Source organism: Zeus faber (assembly GCF_960531495.2).
Source record: "Zeus faber genome assembly, chromosome: 10".
Lineage (NCBI taxonomy): Eukaryota > Metazoa > Chordata > Actinopteri > Zeiformes > Zeidae > Zeus > Zeus faber.
This window is the reverse complement of record NC_137199.1, coordinates 15,607,511-15,625,316: the sequence shown is the minus strand read 5'-3', so window position 1 is coordinate 15,625,316 and position 17,806 is coordinate 15,607,511. Positions and strand designations below refer to the sequence as shown.

The 17,806-nt window shown below is 41.8% G+C and overlaps 5 protein-coding genes across 5 annotated transcripts in view; all 5 read left to right on the top strand.

Annotated features, from left to right (window-relative positions):
- The window catches only part of LOC307236154 (protocadherin gamma-C5-like), a gene marked incomplete at its 5' end in the record, with an annotated part of 315,288 nt that overhangs the window by 211,779 nt on the left and 85,703 nt on the right, over positions 1-17,806 (top strand). The window lies entirely within an intron of this gene.
- Positions 197-2,617, top strand: LOC307235510 (protocadherin gamma-A5-like; the record flags this gene model as incomplete). The annotated part of the gene is made up of 1 exon (XM_080007635.1): positions 197-2,617. One exon carries the CDS (start codon positions 197-199, stop codon positions 2,615-2,617), a length of 2,421 nt encoding a protein of 806 aa, XP_079863761.1.
- On the top strand, positions 4,062-6,464 carry LOC307235509 (protocadherin gamma-A2-like; the record flags this gene model as incomplete). The annotated part of the gene is made up of 1 exon (XM_080007634.1): positions 4,062-6,464. One exon carries the CDS (start codon positions 4,062-4,064, stop codon positions 6,462-6,464), a length of 2,403 nt encoding a protein of 800 aa, XP_079863760.1.
- Positions 7,721-10,129, top strand: LOC307235508 (protocadherin beta-16-like; the record flags this gene model as incomplete). The annotated part of the gene is made up of 1 exon (XM_080007633.1): positions 7,721-10,129. The coding sequence occupies one exon, from the start codon at positions 7,721-7,723 to the stop codon at positions 10,127-10,129; it is 2,409 nt and encodes an 802-aa protein (XP_079863759.1).
- LOC307235507 (uncharacterized protein) lies at positions 11,224-16,909 on the top strand (the record flags this gene model as incomplete). The annotated part of the gene is made up of 2 exons (XM_080007632.1): positions 11,224-13,647; positions 14,429-16,909. The coding sequence occupies 2 exons, from the start codon at positions 11,224-11,226 to the stop codon at positions 16,907-16,909; spliced, it is 4,905 nt and encodes a 1,634-aa protein (XP_079863758.1).

Below are 17,806 nucleotides of genomic sequence, written 5' to 3'. Positions count from 1 at the left end.
AAGGGCAGTCTCGCCTCTCCGACATCAGAAGCAGGACACGGCGGAGAACATTTTGTATTTCTTCATGGATTGTCGTTGATGGACTTGTATTGCTTTTTCTGCACGGATTAAACATTGTCGGATCCATTTTTGATCGGAAGTTGAAGCGATATCCTGCATGTGTGTGTGAGCGCAACGCGCAGTGAAAATGCGCAGGATGACAAAGAAGCGTCTCGCACAGTTGTTCATCTGCTTCCACTCCCTCGGCTTGGCGCTCGGACAGGTCAGTTATTCCATTCCGGAAGAAATGGCGAAAGGCTCATTAGTCGGCAACATTGCTCGGGATTTAGATATAGCTTTACAAAGACTGAGATCGGGAAAAGCTCGTATATTTACCGGGGACAGCGCGGAATACATCGAGCTGAATAGAGAAAGGGGCGTCCTCCTGATCAAAGAGAGGATAGACAGAGAGGCGCTGTGCGGACAGTCGACGCTTTGCGCTTTACATTCCCAAATCATCCTTGAAAACCCAATGGAACTGTTTCGAATAAGCGTTGAAATTACTGACGTCAATGACAACAACCCCAGTTTCAAAAATAGCGAGAAACGTTTCGAAATCAGCGAGTCTGCAGTTGCAGGATCTAAATTTGTATTGGAGAGGGCGGTAGATGCAGATATCGGTTTAAACGGGATTAAAGGCTATACCCTCAGACCTACGGATAATTTCGCACTGAAGTTGCAAAATCAGCCAGATGGGAATAAGAAGGTAGAGATGGTTTTGCAGAAGCCGTTAGATCGAGAGAAACAAGATCACATATCGCTGCTGTTGACAGCGGTGGATGGGGGAGAACCTCAGATGTCTGGTACTTTGCAGATATATATAACCGTTCTAGATATAAACGACAATGCGCCGATATTTACACAGTCCGTTTATAAGGCAACGATAACGGAGAATTCTCAGAAGGGAACAACAGTGACTCGGGTGAGCGCCACCGACGCAGATAAGGGCACGAACAGCGAAGTCTCTTATTCAGTTTCAACAACAATGGACGGGGTGGCGGATGTATTTCACATCAATGAAAACGGCGAGGTGATATTAATCGGAGGCATTGACTTTGAAAAAGCCAAAGTCTACCAAATAGATATTGAGGCGAGTGATAGCGGCGGACTTTCTGATTCGAGTAAAATAATAGTTGATGTTATTGATGTCAACGATAACGTCCCTGTAATAAGCGTGCTTTCCAAATCGAATTCAATTCCAGAAGACTCTGCTTTGAACACAGTAATTGGTATGTTTACTGCCCAGGACCCAGACTATGATAACAATGGTAAAGTAAAATGCGAGATAAACAACGACATCCCGTTTAGGATTAAAAGTGCGTCAAGCGGTTTCTATAGTCTAGTTACTGACAGTGAGCTAGACAGAGAGAGAGACGTTGAGTATAACATCACCATAACGTGCTCTGATGATGGAGAGCCATCGCTGTCCAGTAGCGTCTCTATTAACCTACAGATAGCAGATATAAATGACAACGCACCTGTTTTTGAGAGGCGCTCGTACGACGCTTATGTCATAGAAAACAATTCAGCCGGATACTCAATTTTTACAGTTAAAGCCAGCGACGTCGACTGGAATCAGAATGCCCGTATTTCTTACATGTTAGAGGATTCTGCTATCAACGGAGTTCCAGTCTCCTCGTATGTGTCCGTGAATGCTGAAAGTGGAGTCATCCATGCAGTGCGTTCTTTTGACTACGAGCAGATTAAAGATTTCCGGTTCCATGTCAAAGCCCAGGATGGAGGCTCCCCTCCACTCATGAGCAATGTGACTGTGAAAATAATGATCCAGGACCAGAACGACAACCCCCCGCAGGTTCTGTACCCAGTCCAGACCGGTGGCCCTCTGGTGGCTGAAATGGTTCCTCGTTCAGCAGATGTGGGCTATCTGGTCACTAAAGTGGTGGCTGTTGATGTGGACTCTGGACAGAACGCCTGGCTCTCCTATAAACTGCAGAAAGCCACAGACAGAGCGCTGTTTGAAGTGGGATTACAGAATGGAGAAATAAGAACTATCCGCCAAGTCACAGATAAAGATGCTGTGAAACAAAGACTGACTGTTGTAGTGGAGGACAACGGACAGCCCTCTCGTTCAGCTACAGTCAATGTTAACGTGGCGGTGGCGGACAGCTTCCCTGAAGTGCTCTCAGAGTTCACTGACTTTACACACGACAAGGAGTACAATGACAACCTGACTTTTTACTTAGTCTTGGCTTTGGCTGTAGTTTCCTTTCTCTTCATCACGTGTTTAGTGGTGATTATATCAGTGAAAATATACAGATGGAGACAGTCTCGCATCCTGTATCATCCCAGTCTCCCGGTGATTCCATATTATCCACCACGTTACTCCGACACTTTGGGGTCAGGGACTCTGCAGCATGTGTACAATTACGAGGTGTGCAGGACGACTGACTCCAGGAAGAGTGACTGTAAGTTCGGCAGAGCTGCTAGTCAGAACATTCTGATAATGGACCCCAGTTCTACAGGGACGATGCAGCGAATTCAGAGTGAAAAGAACATCCTGGATGAACCAGACTCTCCACTGGAGGTTAGATTGCTATTTTCTGTTTATCAATGTTAACTACATCTCATCAAGCCTTTTTCTTTACTATATCGGTTTTTCTGCACTGAAATTCAGCACCATGGACAGCGGTTACTTGCTTGCAAAGTCGCTCATGAATAGTTTCTCCAACTTTACACCCTCACCCTCAGGTGTTTTACATGTATAATTACTGTAGGAATACCTATTTTTCCTAATTCTTGTCTTTTCCAACCTATACCAAATCATCTCTCCCTCTCGCTCTCGCTATCTCTCTCTCTCTTTCTCTCTCTCTCTCGCGTGCGCTTATTGGCATAGTAAACAGGCGTTTACATTGCCAAAGCAAGTGGTGAAATATAACTGTAAACTAAAAATAAATGTACACACATGGAAGAATTTATTCTTTTATTTTAATATATATTTATTTATTTATTTATTTGTCGAGGTAAGTAAAAAATAACTTGATCTTAAATAATGTAGACTTGCACTTAAAAAATATGACTTCAAATGAGGGCGAGTGATAGAAACACTCCAACATCTTTATTTTATTTTAAATGAATGTATTTAAAGATATGTGTTCTGTATCAAAGTATGTCTATGTACAGAGATCATCTCTCTTCTCTCTCTCTCGCTTTCTCTCTCTCTCTGTCTCTCTCTCTCTCTCTCTCTCTATATATATATATATATATATGTGTGTGTGTGTGTATATATATATATATATATATATATATATATATATATATATATATAAACACACACACACACACATATATATATATAGAGAGATATATATATATATATATACGAAACGTCTCACATAATAAGTTACAATTTCTCTCTCCATCTCTCTCTCTCTAACATGGATACTTTCAGCAAATGTTTTGTTTTTTTTCCCCCATCCTGCACTTTCGACAAATCTAAATTCACTCACCATGGATAGTAACAAGCTCGAATTCTGTAGTCTGTTTTACAGGTCTAGCTTTCCCATTTTAATATGATTTCATTAACACTTGTTTGACTGTTTCAAAATATTTTGTAATTTTTTGCAACTCTGCCCCTGCATCATAGCCGTTGTTGGATGGAGTTTCCTTCAACCTCGGTAATCTGTCTCGGGTGTCAATGATGACGTCTACAGTATATGAAGCTGCAGTACTTGTATATGTGCTGTCAATATTGAGATTATTATAATTTCCGTAGTTTTGTAAATTGAACTCAGAGGGTCGCTGTTGACCGTGCAGCAGTTTGTGGAGCCACATTCCGTGGTATTTAAAATCGACGCATTGTAGGAGAAACGGAGACTGGAACGCAAGACTGTGGCGGAGGATTATCAGGGATTTACAACGCTGATTTTTTTAATTTTCCCTCTCAAGATACGTGGATTGTGACTCTAGTTTTTTTTTCTCCCTCTGTCGACGCCTACGCTCGACAGTTTCTCGGAAAACGCCGCTCTACAAATCACAGGAGAGGAGAGACGCCGTGAGGAACAATGGTGCTCCGCGTCCTGCTCATCTCGGTGCTTTCTTCCGCTTGCGTGTCCGGGCAGGTCAGCTACTCCATTCCCGAGGAAATGGCCAAAGGGTCTGTGGTCGGCAATATCGCCCGTGATTTGGGTCTGGATGTGAATAGGTTGAGAACAGGGAAAGCTCGCGTGTACACGGGGGGCAGTGCAGAATACATCGCGCTGAATAAAGAAAAGGGAGTCCTGGTCGTCCGAGAGGAAATAGACAGGGAGCTGCTGTGCGGCGAGGCGACGCCTTGCGCGCTGCACTTCCAGATCATCCTGGAGAATCCGATGGAATTGTTCCGCGTCACGGTGGAAATCGTCGATATCAACGACAATTCGCCCAATTTTTCGAACGGGGAGAAACGTTTTGAGATCAGCGAATCCGCCGTCGTCGGGTCCAAATTTGTTTTGGAAAAAGCAATTGATTTGGACATCGGCGCGAACGGTCTCCAGGGCTACTCGCTCAGGCCAACCGATAACTTTGTGCTCAAATTAGAGAATCAGCCGGACGGGAGCAAAAAGGTAGAGATGGTTTTAAAAAAAAATCTTGACCGGGAACAAAATGAGCACATTTCGCTGCTGCTGACCGCTGTGGATGGAGGCGAGCCGCAAATGTCAGGGACGATGCAGATACACGTCACCGTTCTAGACGTGAATGACAATGCCCCTGTTTTCACCAATCCGCTTTATAAAGTGAACATAATTGAAAACTCTCCTCGGGGCACCAGAGTTATGACTGTAAGTGCGACCGACAGAGACAAAGGCTCCAATGGAGACGTGTCGTACCTGATTTCAAACAGCAAGCACCGTTTGACAGAGCTGTTTCAAATCGATAGGAGAAGTGGAGAGGTGATCCTGATTGGTGAAATTGATTACGAAAAAGCAAAACATTACCAGATAGATATAGAAGCTGTAGACAATGGGGGACTCTCGGATTCTAGTAAGGTGATTGTTGATGTAATCGATGTAAATGATAATATACCGTATCCGAATATAGTTTCTCAATTAGAATTAATATCAGAGGACTCTCCTCCAAACACAGTTATAGCAATGCTAAGCGTGAATGACCCGGATTCTGGTAATAACGGAGAGGTGGAGTGTAGTATAATTGATAAAATTCCATTTAAAATAGATTCTACAGTGAATGGATTTTATAGCTTGGTTACTGATTTAGCATTAGACAGAGAAGTAGCTTCGCAATTTAATATCAGTGTGGCTTGCTATGATAAGGGAGTGCCCTCCCTTTCCAGCAATATCACACTCACCTTACAGATCTCAGATGTAAATGATAATGCCCCTGTGTTTGAACAGAGATTATATGATGCTTTCATTGTAGAAAACAACATACAGGGTCTCTCTATTTTCACAGTTAAAGCAATAGATGCTGATTGGAATCAAAATGCTCGTGTTTCTTACATTCTGGAGGATTCTTCGGTTAATGGAGTTCCCATCTCCTCATATGTGTCCGTTAGTGCTGACAGTGGGGTCATCCATGCAGTGCGCTCTTTTGACTACGAGCAGATAAAAGATTTCCAGTTCCTTGTCAAAGCTCAAGATGGAGGCTCCCCTCCACTCAGTAGCAATGTGACTGTGAAAATAATGATCCAGGACCAGAACGACAACCCCCCTCAGGTTCTGTACCCAGTCCAGACCGGTGGCCCTCTGGTGGCTGAAATGGTTCCTCGTTCAGCAGATGTGGGCTATCTGGTCACTAAAGTGGTGGCTGTTGATGTGGACTCTGGACAGAACGCCTGGCTCTCCTATAAACTTCAGAAAGCCACAGACAGAGCGCTGTTTGAAGTGGGTTTACAGAATGGAGAAATAAGAACTATCCGCCAAGTCACTGATAAAGATGCTGTGAAACAAAGACTGACTGTTGTAGTGGAGGACAACGGACAGCCCTCTCGTTCAGCTACAGTCAATGTTAACGTGGCGGTGGCGGACAGCTTCCCTGAAGTGCTCTCAGAGTTCACTGATTTTACACACGACAAGGAGTACAATGACAACCTGACTTTTTACTTAGTCTTGGCTTTGGCTGTAGTTTCCTTTCTCTTCATCACGTGTTTAGTGGTGATTATATCAGTGAAAATATACAGATGGAGACAGTCTCGCATCCTGTATCATCCCAGTCTCCCGGTGATTCCATATTATCCACCACGTTACTCCGACACTTTGGGGTCAGGGACTCTGCAGCATGTGTACAATTACGAGGTGTGCAGGACGACTGACTCCAGAAAGAGTGACTGTAAGTTCGGCAGAGCTGCTAGTCAGAACGTTCTGATGATGGACCCCAGTTCTACAGGGACGATGCAGCGAATACAGATTGAAAAGAACATCCTGGATGAACCAGACTCTCCACTAGAGGTTAGATTGATATTTCTTTAAACAATATTATCTACATGAATTTAATTATTTTTGAATGTGTTTGCTTCATGGGCACTGGAATCCAGCACCATGGACATTTTAATCTGCTAGATTTGTGTTGCTGGAAAGAGCAAAGAGAAGCAAAGAGGGTAAAGAGCCAAATTAAAAAAAGATTTGCTTTATTTGTTTTGGCTCTTTACTCTGAATTACCCTTCATGCATAATTAATAAATGGCATTATTATTATTATTATTATTATTATTATTATTATTATTATTATTATTAGTAGTAGTAGTAGTAGTGTGTATGTGTGTGTGTATATATATATATATATATATATATATATATATATATATATATATATATATATATATATATATATATATATATATGTGTATATATATATATACATATATATATATATATGTATATATATATATATATATATATGTATATATGTATATATATATATATATATATATGTATATATATATATATATATATACATATATATACATATATATACATATATATATATATATATATATATATATAATATATTAAACGTATTTTAATATTATTTTAGAGTATTCAACCTATAATATAAATAAATTATCAATGTTATCGCAATTATAAACCATGCCTGCTCTACTTTTTCAACCTTATATACAGGTACTTTATTTTAATTTTTTCAAATGTATAGGGCTCTTGTATTTTCTTCAATGTGCTTTCAACATCTACATAGTCACCAATGCCCCATGATGATATATTGTGTAACCCTGATTGGTTTGTAACTGACATTTTTATCTTCGTAAAATCTATGGAGCTGTGATGAACTTAGTGCCTCATTTAAGTCCCTTGTAGGTTATTGGAAGTTGCGTTGGATAAAGTTTTGTGCTGTAGAACCTCTACTTCCATGTACTGTTTCTATTGGATGTGAGATTCACGGCTGAAGATTTTCTCTTCATCTGCAATTTTGTGGAGTGAACTCACAGGGCCGCTGTAGGCCAGTATGTCGAGAGCTCGGAGGGGGTTTTTACAGACCTTCCCATCCACCTCGACAAAATACACATTCATCCGCTCAGGGAAAGGCGGACGTACCGTGGAATGGAAAACGAAAAGGGGAGACGACGTTCTGCGTGTTCTTTGTTTTCCGTTTGAGGATTATTCGATTTTGGGGTTTTTTTTCTCGCCATTTCCTTTGACAGCGCTGAAGGAAATTTGATTTTATGGACTATAACTCTGCTTTGTCTGGACGGCTAAAAATATATCAAAACGATGCGACGGCAAGTATTGTTCTTCATGTCTGTCCTTTCCTTTAGTTCAGCAGCCGGCCAGGCCAGCTACTCTATTCCTGAAGAAATGGCGAAAGGCTCTTTAGTCGGCAATATTGCTCAGGATTTGGGTTTAGATGTGAAGCGATTAAAGTCGGGTAAAGCTCGAATCTACACCCGCGACAGTGGAGAGTACGTCGAGCTGAATAAAGAAAGAGGAGTCCTGCTCATCAAAGACAGAATAGACAGAGAGGCGCTGTGCAGAAAGACGTCGCCTTGTGCGCTAAATTTTCAGATCATTCTAGAGAACCCGATGGAATTCTACGGTGTCACGGTTGAGATCGTCGATATTAATGACAATTCACCGACCTTTGAAAAGAGTAGGATGCATTTTAAAATTAGCGAGTCAGCCTCCATCGGCGCTAAATTCGTCCTGGAGAGGGCTGTGGATCACGACGTTGGAATTAACGACCTTCAGGCCTATGGGCTGAAACCATCCGAAAATTTTGCACTGACGCTGCACAATAAAGCAGATGGTAATAAAAATATTGAGATGATATTACAGAAGCCACTAGACAGAGAGAAACGGGAGGTGATGTCCCTTGTTTTGACGGCTGTGGATGGAGGAGAACCGCAAATGACTGGAACAATGCATATTGAAATTACCGTATTAGACGTCAATGATAACGCACCGATTTTTACACAAAGCACATACAAAGCTACTATTACCGAGAATTCCCCTGTTGGGACAATGGTGGCTACTGTGAAAGCATCGGATGCAGATTTTGGGTCGAACGGAAAAATCTTATATTCAATAACGAATACTTTGGATGACGTAAGGGATTTGTTTCTGGTCAATGAGGAAACGGGGGAGGTTAGATTGGCAGCAAATGTCGACTTTGAAAAACAGAAAACGTTTCTCATTAACTTACTCGCAAGTGATGACGGAGGACTAACGGACTCTTGCAAATTAATCGTCGACGTAGAGGACGTTAATGACAACAAGCCGGACATCACTATCATGTCCAAGTCGAATGTTATACCAGAGGATATCAAGGCAAATACCGTCGTGACGATGATAAATGTCGAAGACCTCGATTCGAGTGAAAATGGTGAAGTCAACTGTTTTATTGACGAAAACCTTCCGTTTATCATGAAAACCTCGACAAATCATTTCTTCACTTTAGTAACAGGAGGTGACATGGACAGAGAGAGAGCCTCAGAGTATAAAATCAGTATAGTGTGTTCAGATAAGGGAGCGCCCTCACTGTCCAGCAGCGTCACTCTCACGTTACAGATCTCAGACGTGAATGATAACTCGCCTGTTTTTGAGAGTAAATCATATGAAGCCTACATGATTGAAAACAACACACCAGGTGTTTCTGTTTTCACAGTGAAAGCACATGATGTTGATTGGAACCAGAATGCTCGTGTTTCTTACATCCTAGAGGACTATTCAGTCAATGGCGTACCTGTATCCTCATATGTGTCTGTTAGTGCTGACAGTGGAGTCATCCATGCAGTGCGCTCTTTTGACTACGAGCAAATTAAGGATTTTCAGTTTCACGTCAAAGCCCAGGATGGAGGTTCCCCTCCTCTCAGTAGCAATGTGACTGTGAAAATAATGATCCAGGATCAGAATGACAATGCCCCTCAGGTTCTGTACCCAGTCCAGACCGGTGGCCCTCTGGTGGCTGAAATGGTTCCTCGTTCAGCAGATGTGGGCTATCTGGTCACTAAAGTGGTGGCTGTTGATGTGGACTCTGGACAGAACGCCTGGCTCTCCTATAAGCTGCAGAAAGCCACAGACAGAGCGCTGTTTGAAGTGGGATTACAGAATGGAGAAATAAGAACTATCCGCCAAGTCACTGATAAAGATGCTGTGAAACAAAGACTGACTGTTGTAGTGGAGGACAACGGACAGCCCTCTCGTTCAGCTACAGTCAATGTTAACGTGGCGGTGGCGGACAGCTTCCCTGAAGTGCTCTCAGAGTTCACTGACTTTGCACACGACAAGGAGTACAATGACAACCTGACTTTTTACTTAGTCTTGGCTTTGGCTGTAGTTTCCTTTCTCTTCATCACGTGTTTAGTGGTGATTATATCAGTGAAAATATACAGATGGAGACAGTCTCGCATCCTCTATCATCCCAGTCTCCCGGTGATTCCTTATTATCCACCACGTTACTCCGACACTTTGGGGTCAGGGACTCTGCAGCATGTGTACAATTACGAGGTGTGCAGGACGACTGACTCCAGAAAGAGTGACTGTAAGTTCGGCAGAGCTGCTAGTCAGAACGTTCTGATGATGGACCCCAGTTCTACAGGGACGATGCAGCGAATACAGAGTGAAAAGAACATCCTGGATGAACCAGACTCTCCACTAGAGGTTAGACGTTTTCATTTGATATAATCTATTATGTGTACATTTTTATATGAATCTTGCCATTTTCTCTCAAGCCAGTTTCAGCACCAAGGACAGCGTCGATTGCAGCATTGGATTCTCAGTTTGATTTAGTACTGATTTGCTCTTTTTCCCCCTTTAGTTTTAACAACAGCATTATTTAGTCACAAGAGTTTATGACACTCTGTCTCCCCAAAGGCTTAATTGATATTGTTGTACGAGTATTTAAAACATAGAGGGATCACGCCATAATAATAATAATAATCATAATAATATTAATAATATAAATAATAATTATATGTATAATAATATTAATCATTATTATTAGTAGTAGTATTTTAATTTTTATTATCATTATTGTTATTCGTAGTAGTAGTATTATTATTAGTATTATTATTGTTTTTATTATTACTATCATCATTATTATTATTATTGTTGTTGTTATTATTATAATTTATTTTTATTTTATTTTATTATTATTCGTTTTCATTATTATTTCATTATTATTATTATTTATCAATATTTAAAATAATTGTATTATTATTATTATTATTATTATTATTATCATTATTTATATAATTCCTTTTTCGATTCATGAATTTTTGTTTAGCTACATATTTCAAATTCTTTCAGCTGTTTGACCTGTATATTCCAAATTCGTTAGCAGCATTGTTGGTTTTTTTTTTTACAGAGATTTGTTTTTAATTGCAGAATGTGTAGCACTTTAATAATCAATGTGAGTGAGGGCGCCCAAAGCTGATTTTTTATTTTATTTGTTTTCATATAGAATATTATTTTCTGTAGTTCAAGCGTCTGGACTCTTAGAGCCGCTGTTGGCTAGTGCGTTGTCGTTGTCCTCAATATTTTGAGCTCGACCATCCCCGGCGTCATTTTGTCTTCCTCCTCCTACGTGGAGCCAGATATCGCGCACAGCACTGGGAACTGGGCGGCTCAGAAGACTGGATGTACGATTCTTTCGTTTTTCGCACGGGAATGCGGATTAATATAATTGGACATTTCGTTGTTAGTTTGGAATAAGAGGTGTGAACGCGTTGGAATATAGATTTTGTTTTTTTTTCCTACATTTATTATCAAGAGGGAAAATGCCGTTCAGGACAAAGGGGCGGCAAGTGATTTTGTTGATCTCGATCCTTTCACTGAGATCAGTTCTCGGTCAGGTCACTTACTCTGTTCCTGAAGAAATGGCGAGGGGCTCTTTGGTAGGAAACGTTGCGCAGGATTTGGGATTGGATTTAAGAAGACTGAGGTCCGGTAAGGCTCGTATATATACAGGGGACAGTGCTGAGTATATTGAGCTGGATAAAGAAAAAGGCGTCCTTCTCATCAAGGAAAAAATAGACAGAGAAGCTCTGTGTGAACAGACGACGCCCTGTGCTTTGCATTTTCAAATTACTCTCGAGGAACCTATTGAATTCTATAGCGTAACGGTGGAAGTAAAGGACATCAATGATAATGCACCGAGCTTCACAAAGGATGAGGTGAATTTCAGAATCAGCGAATCGACTGTGGTCGGGGCTAAATTCATCCTAGAAAGAGCCGTGGATTTAGATGTCGGGGTGAATGGACTGCAGAGTTACTCGTTAAAGCCCACGGACAATTTCCATTTGAAATTGCAAAGTCAGCAGGACGGAAGCAAAAAGGTTGAAATGGTTTTGCAAAAATTACTTGACAGGGAGAAACAAGAGCATCTCTCTTTAATCCTCACAGCTATAGATGGTGGTGATCCGCAGCTATCGGGTACAATTCGTGTTCAGATATTGGTACTAGACTTCAACGATAATTCGCCAATATTTACACAGGAGGTCTATAAAGCTATTATATCAGAGACAGCTCCCAAAGGCACGATTTTGAGTACAGTAAGTGCTACTGACGCCGATGAGGGTTTAAACGGGAGAGTGTCATATTCCTTAACCAACACCCCCAAGAATGTGCCTGAAATGTTTGAAATAAATGAAGAAAATGGTGTGATAGTGTTAAATGGGAAGCTCGACTATGAAAAGGCACGGAATTATGAAATACAGGTGCAAGCTAGTGATGATGGAGGACTGACAGATTCGTGTAAAGTCATTGTTGATGTCACAGATGTGAATGACAATCCACCATTTATAAATATCATGTCTAAAACCAATGCAATATCAGAGAATTCTCACCCAGGAACTGTAGTTGCAGTTATTAATGTGCAAGACCCAGATTCCGGTGAAAATGGAAAAGTTATGTGTTACATTAATGAAAACACTCCATTTATTATGAAGTCAACATCTAAGAATTTCTTTAGTTTAGTCACCTATGAGGAAATTGACAGAGAAAGAGCTTTTGAGTATAATATTAATGTGACGTGTTCGGATGAAGGAGTACCATCCCTCTCCAGCAGTGTCACTCTTAACTTGCAGATCTCAGATGTGAATGACAATGCGCCTGTCTTTGAAATGAGCTCATATGAAGCCTATATTATTGAAAACAACATACCGGGTATTTCTGTATTCACAGTGAAAGCAAAAGATACTGACTGGAACCAGAATGCTCGTGTTTCTTACATACTGGAGGATTCCTCAGTTAACGGAGTCCACATCTCCTCTTATGTGTCTGTTAGTGCTGACAGTGGAGTCATCCATGCAGTGCGCTCTTTTGACTATGAGCAGATCAAGGATTTTCAGTTTCATGTTAAAGCCCAGGATGGAGGCTCCCCTCCACTCAGTAGCAACGTGACTGTGAAAATAATGATCCAGGACCAGAACGACAACCCCCCTCAGGTTCTGTACCCAGTCCAGACCGGTGGCTCTCTGGTGGCTGAAATGGTTCCTCGTTCAGCAGATGTGGGCTATCTGGTCACTAAAGTGGTGGCTGTTGATGTGGACTCTGGACAGAACGCCTGGCTCTCCTATAAACTGCAGAAAGCCACAGACAGAGCACTGTTTGAAGTGGGATTACAGAATGGAGAAATAAGAACTATCCGCCAAGTCACTGATAAAGATGTTGTGAAACAAAGACTGACTGTTGTAGTGGAGGACAACGGACAGCCCTCTCGTTCAGCTACAGTCAATGTTAACGTGGCGGTGGCGGACAGCTTCCCTGAAGTGCTCTCAGAGTTCACTGACTTCACACACGACAAGGAGTACAATGACAACCTGACTTTTTACTTAGTCTTGGCTTTGGCTGTAGTTTCCTTTCTCTTCATCACGTGTTTAGTGGTGATTATATCAGTGAAAATATACAGATGGAGACAGTCTCGCATCCTGTATCATCCCAGTCTCCCTGTGATTCCCTATTATCCACCACGTTACTCCGACACTTTGGGGTCAGGGACTCTGCAGCATGTGTACAATTACGAGGTGTGCAGGACGACTGACTCCAGGAAGAGCGACTGTAAGTTCGGCAGAGCTGCTAGTCAGAACGTTCTGATGATGGACCCCAGTTCTACAGGGACGATGCAGCGAATACAGAGTGAAAAGAACATCCTGGATGAACCAGACTCTCCACTAGAGGTTAGAATCCTTTTTCTTTCCAATGTTTACAATATCAAATCAACAGTATAAGTCGCCATTAGACTCACTTTGGTGAGTGTTTTATTACATTAATACCTTTTTTAATTCGCCTGGTGTTTGCCAATATGTTTCACCTTTTTGAGTCAGGAGGGGAACCATTTTGCATTCGTGCTTAACATTTTGCACAAGATTTTCTCTGTTGTTGTTGTGTGTCTTTTTGTGTCCTTCCTACCTTTAAGCAAACAACATTGGTTATGATTTTGAAGCTGATCAGGATATGCAACCTAGCTGAAAATAATACAATGCTGCTTCATGTAGTTGACATGTTGTCGACGGGCCGATTGTTGAATTGTTTTCACTCCCTTCTTAATTGCGTGCGTGTGTGCGTGCGTTTGTGTATGTGCGCATGCGTATTTCAGAATTATTTCTGATTTGTGATCATGTCGCCCGCCAGTCTTATTTGGTCTCGTAATGTGCAGTCAGTACCATTTCAGAAACATGTCTCACCGTCTGTAGTTCGACGCATTGGACAGACAGCGCCGCTATAGACCTGTGTGTGGCAGATTTGAGAAAAGCTGCGAACTGAACCAACGCCACCCCCACCCCCCCTCCCCCGCCCTTCCCATTTCTACACAAGACACGGAGGGTACGCGCAGCACAAGACACAGAAACCGTTGGATAAAACAAGTCGCGGTCTCATCTTGCAGAATCAACTGGATATATATATATTTTTTTTTTTCTGAAAGCATTCCTCAAACACTAACTGGAATACTTTGTAAATATCGTTTGGGCTGCAAATTTGGAGGAGGAAATGGAAGAAAAGGAATATCCAGACAAAGCTATAAGGGGGCAAGTACTGTTGTGCGTATCGATCCTCTCACTCAGTTGCGTGCTCGGCCAGGTCAGTTATTCCATTCCCGAGGAAATGGCGATAGGCTCTGTTGTCGGAAATATTGTTCTGGATATCGGGTTGGATTTAAAAAGGCTGAAATCGGGAAGGGCTCGCATTCATTCGGGAGACGGAGAAGAATATATCGGGCTGGATAAAGAAAGAGGGGTCCTCCTCGTCAAAGGGAGAATAGACAGAGAGACGCTGTGTGCGGAAACCACGCCGTGCGCCTTACATTTTCAGGTTATTCTGGAAAATCCGATGGAATTGTTCCGCATAGCAATCGAAATAACGGACATAAACGACAATGCTCCCAGCTTTTCATCAAATGAGAAACGTTTAGAGATCAGCGAGTCAACAGTCGTTGGGTCTAAATTTGTGTTAGAGAAAGCAATTGACGCGGACATTGGTTCGAATGGCCTCCAGAGTTACTCGATCAAACCCACAGATCACTTCGCATTGAAATTAGAAAATCAAATCGACGGAAATAAAAAGGTGGAGATGGTTTTACAGAAGCCTCTCGATCGAGAAAATAGCGAACAGATATCCCTGTTGTTAACTGCTGTGGACGGGGGACAGCCGCGGATGTCCGGGACAATGCAGATACACGTCACTGTTTTAGATGCAAATGATAATTCTCCACATTTCACCAAACCAGTCTACAAGGCAACAGTTACAGAGAATTCACCGAAGGGAACAAGCCTAACCACGGTGAGCGCATCTGACAAAGACAAAGGCTCCAACGGAGAAATATCTTACGTCATTTCCAATAGTAAGCGTCGGTTGTCAGACCTGTTTCAGATCGACAAGACAAGTGGGGAAGTTATCTTGGTCGGTAATTTAGATTATGAAAAAACGAAGCACTATCAAGTAGATATAGAAGCTGTAGACAATGGGGGGTTATCCGATTCCAGTAAGATCATTGTCGACGTCATAGACGTAAACGACAACAAACCGGTTTTGAACATACTCTCTAAATCGGACAGCATACTGGAGGACTCCCCCCCGAACACCGTAATCGCCATGTTGAGTGTAAATGATCCGGACTCCGAGGAAAATGGAGACGTAGAATGTGAAATGGTTGACAATATACCGTTTAAAATTCAATCTACGCTGAACGGCTTCTATAGTTTGGTTACAGACGCGGCGTTAGACAGGGAGGTCGCTGCCCAATATAATGTAAGTGTGACGTGTTCTGATAGGGGCGTACCCTCGCTCTCCAGCAGCGTCGCAATCAATTTGAAGATCTCAGATGTAAATGATAACGCCCCCGAGTTTGAGAAGGGCTCATATGAGGCCAATATTGTAGAAAACAACAAGCCAGGAATTTCTGTATTCAAACTACAAGCCAGAGATGCTGACTGGAATCAAAATGCTGGTGTTTCTTATAATTTGGAGGATTCTTCCGTGAACGGTGTATCGGTCTCCTCATATGTGTCCGTAAATGCGGAAAGTGGAGTCGTCCATGCAGTGCGCTCTTTTGACTATGAGCAGATAAAAGATTTCCAGTTTCACGTCAAAGCCCAGGATGGAGGCTCCCCTCCACTCAGCAGCAATGTGACTGTGAAAATTATGATCCAGGACCAGAACGACAACCCCCCTCAGGTTCTGTACCCAGTCCAGACCGGTGGCCCTCTGGTGGCTGAAATGGTTCCTCGTTCAGCAGATGTGGGCTATCTGGTCACTAAAGTGGTGGCTGTTGATGTGGACTCTGGACAGAACGCCTGGCTCTCCTATAAACTGCAGAAAGCCACAGACAGAGCGCTGTTTGAAGTGGGTTTACAGAATGGAGAAATAAGAACTATCCGCCAAGTCACTGATAAAGATGTTGTGAAACAAAGACTGACTGTTGTAGTGGAGGACAACGGACAGCCCTCTCGTTCAGCTACAGTCAATGTTAACGTGGCGGTGGCGGACAGCTTCCCTGAAGTGCTCTCAGAGTTCACTGACTTTACACACGACAAGGAGTACAATGACAACCTGACTTTTTATTTAGTCTTGGCTTTGGCTGTAGTTTCCTTTCTCTTCATCACATGTTTAGTGGTGATAATATCAGTGAAAATATACAGATGGAGACAGTCTCGCATCCTGTATCATCCCAGTCTCCCGGTGATTCCATATTATCCACCACGTTACTCCGACACTTTGGGGTCAGGGACGCTGCAGCATGTGTACAATTACGAGGTGTGCAGGACGACTGACTCCAGAAAGAGTGACTGTAAGTTCGGCAGAGCTGCTAGTCAGAGCATTCTGATGATGGACCCCAGTTCTACAGGGACGATGCAGCGAATACAGAGTGAAAAGAACATCCTGGATGAACCAGACTCTCCACTAGAGGTTAGATTGCTATTTTCTATAAACTGTAACAACGTCAAATCAGTTCCTCTTTGTTTGTAACTCTTGCTTCCTTATCACTGAAATTCAGCACCGTGGACAGCGCTTTCCATTTGATCTGCTTACTTGCTTGCCAACACTGAGTGAAAAACAAACTGCAGAACACATTTTAATTTTTCTTTTTTATATATTTCTATATTTTGCAACATAATGTTTCACTTTCAAGATAAACATACCACAAAACAGCAACATTTTTAGTCCCTGCTGCTTTATTCAATGGCTGTGTCTGAACAAAGACTTCCAGGAAACAAAGACAAATACCAACGGTATATTTACCTTTAGCCACTTGACAGTCACATCTCATACAGCCCACATGTAATGAGATGCCTGACTGCAGCATCTCCACATAAATCCACACATTTTAGGTCATAATTCATACACAATTCAAAACAATACGTTGAAAATACTGAAGAACAGCAATTATTTATCTTATTTACACATTTAATCTGAGTTTCTGAAGTCATACTCAAACAGTGGATTTGCTCTTCAAACACAAACCATGCTCATGAACAGAAAGACAAATCATTTCGATCATTTGAACCATTTGGTGCCAGGGTATTCAATCTAAAAAATAAAAATCAAAAAACATCCAAATCGGTGGATTGCTACCGTAGATCCAATATATTTGTTTGTAATAACACTTTAATGTTGACATATGATATGACCTATTATATGACGGATTCAATTATGCATTCGTTTTGGAGAAGCTTTATATTTTATTCTGGATGCACTATTGTCCCAGCTTAATTCTGATATGGGGCCAACAATTGATATAAATGTGGTTGAAGGAGGTCTATTCTTTTTAGCATGTTGGTCACGTTGAGGTGATTTCTTTTTTCTGTAGTTTCGTTTTCTAAACTCATCGGGACGCTGTTGACCAGTGTCTGACAGTTAACGAAT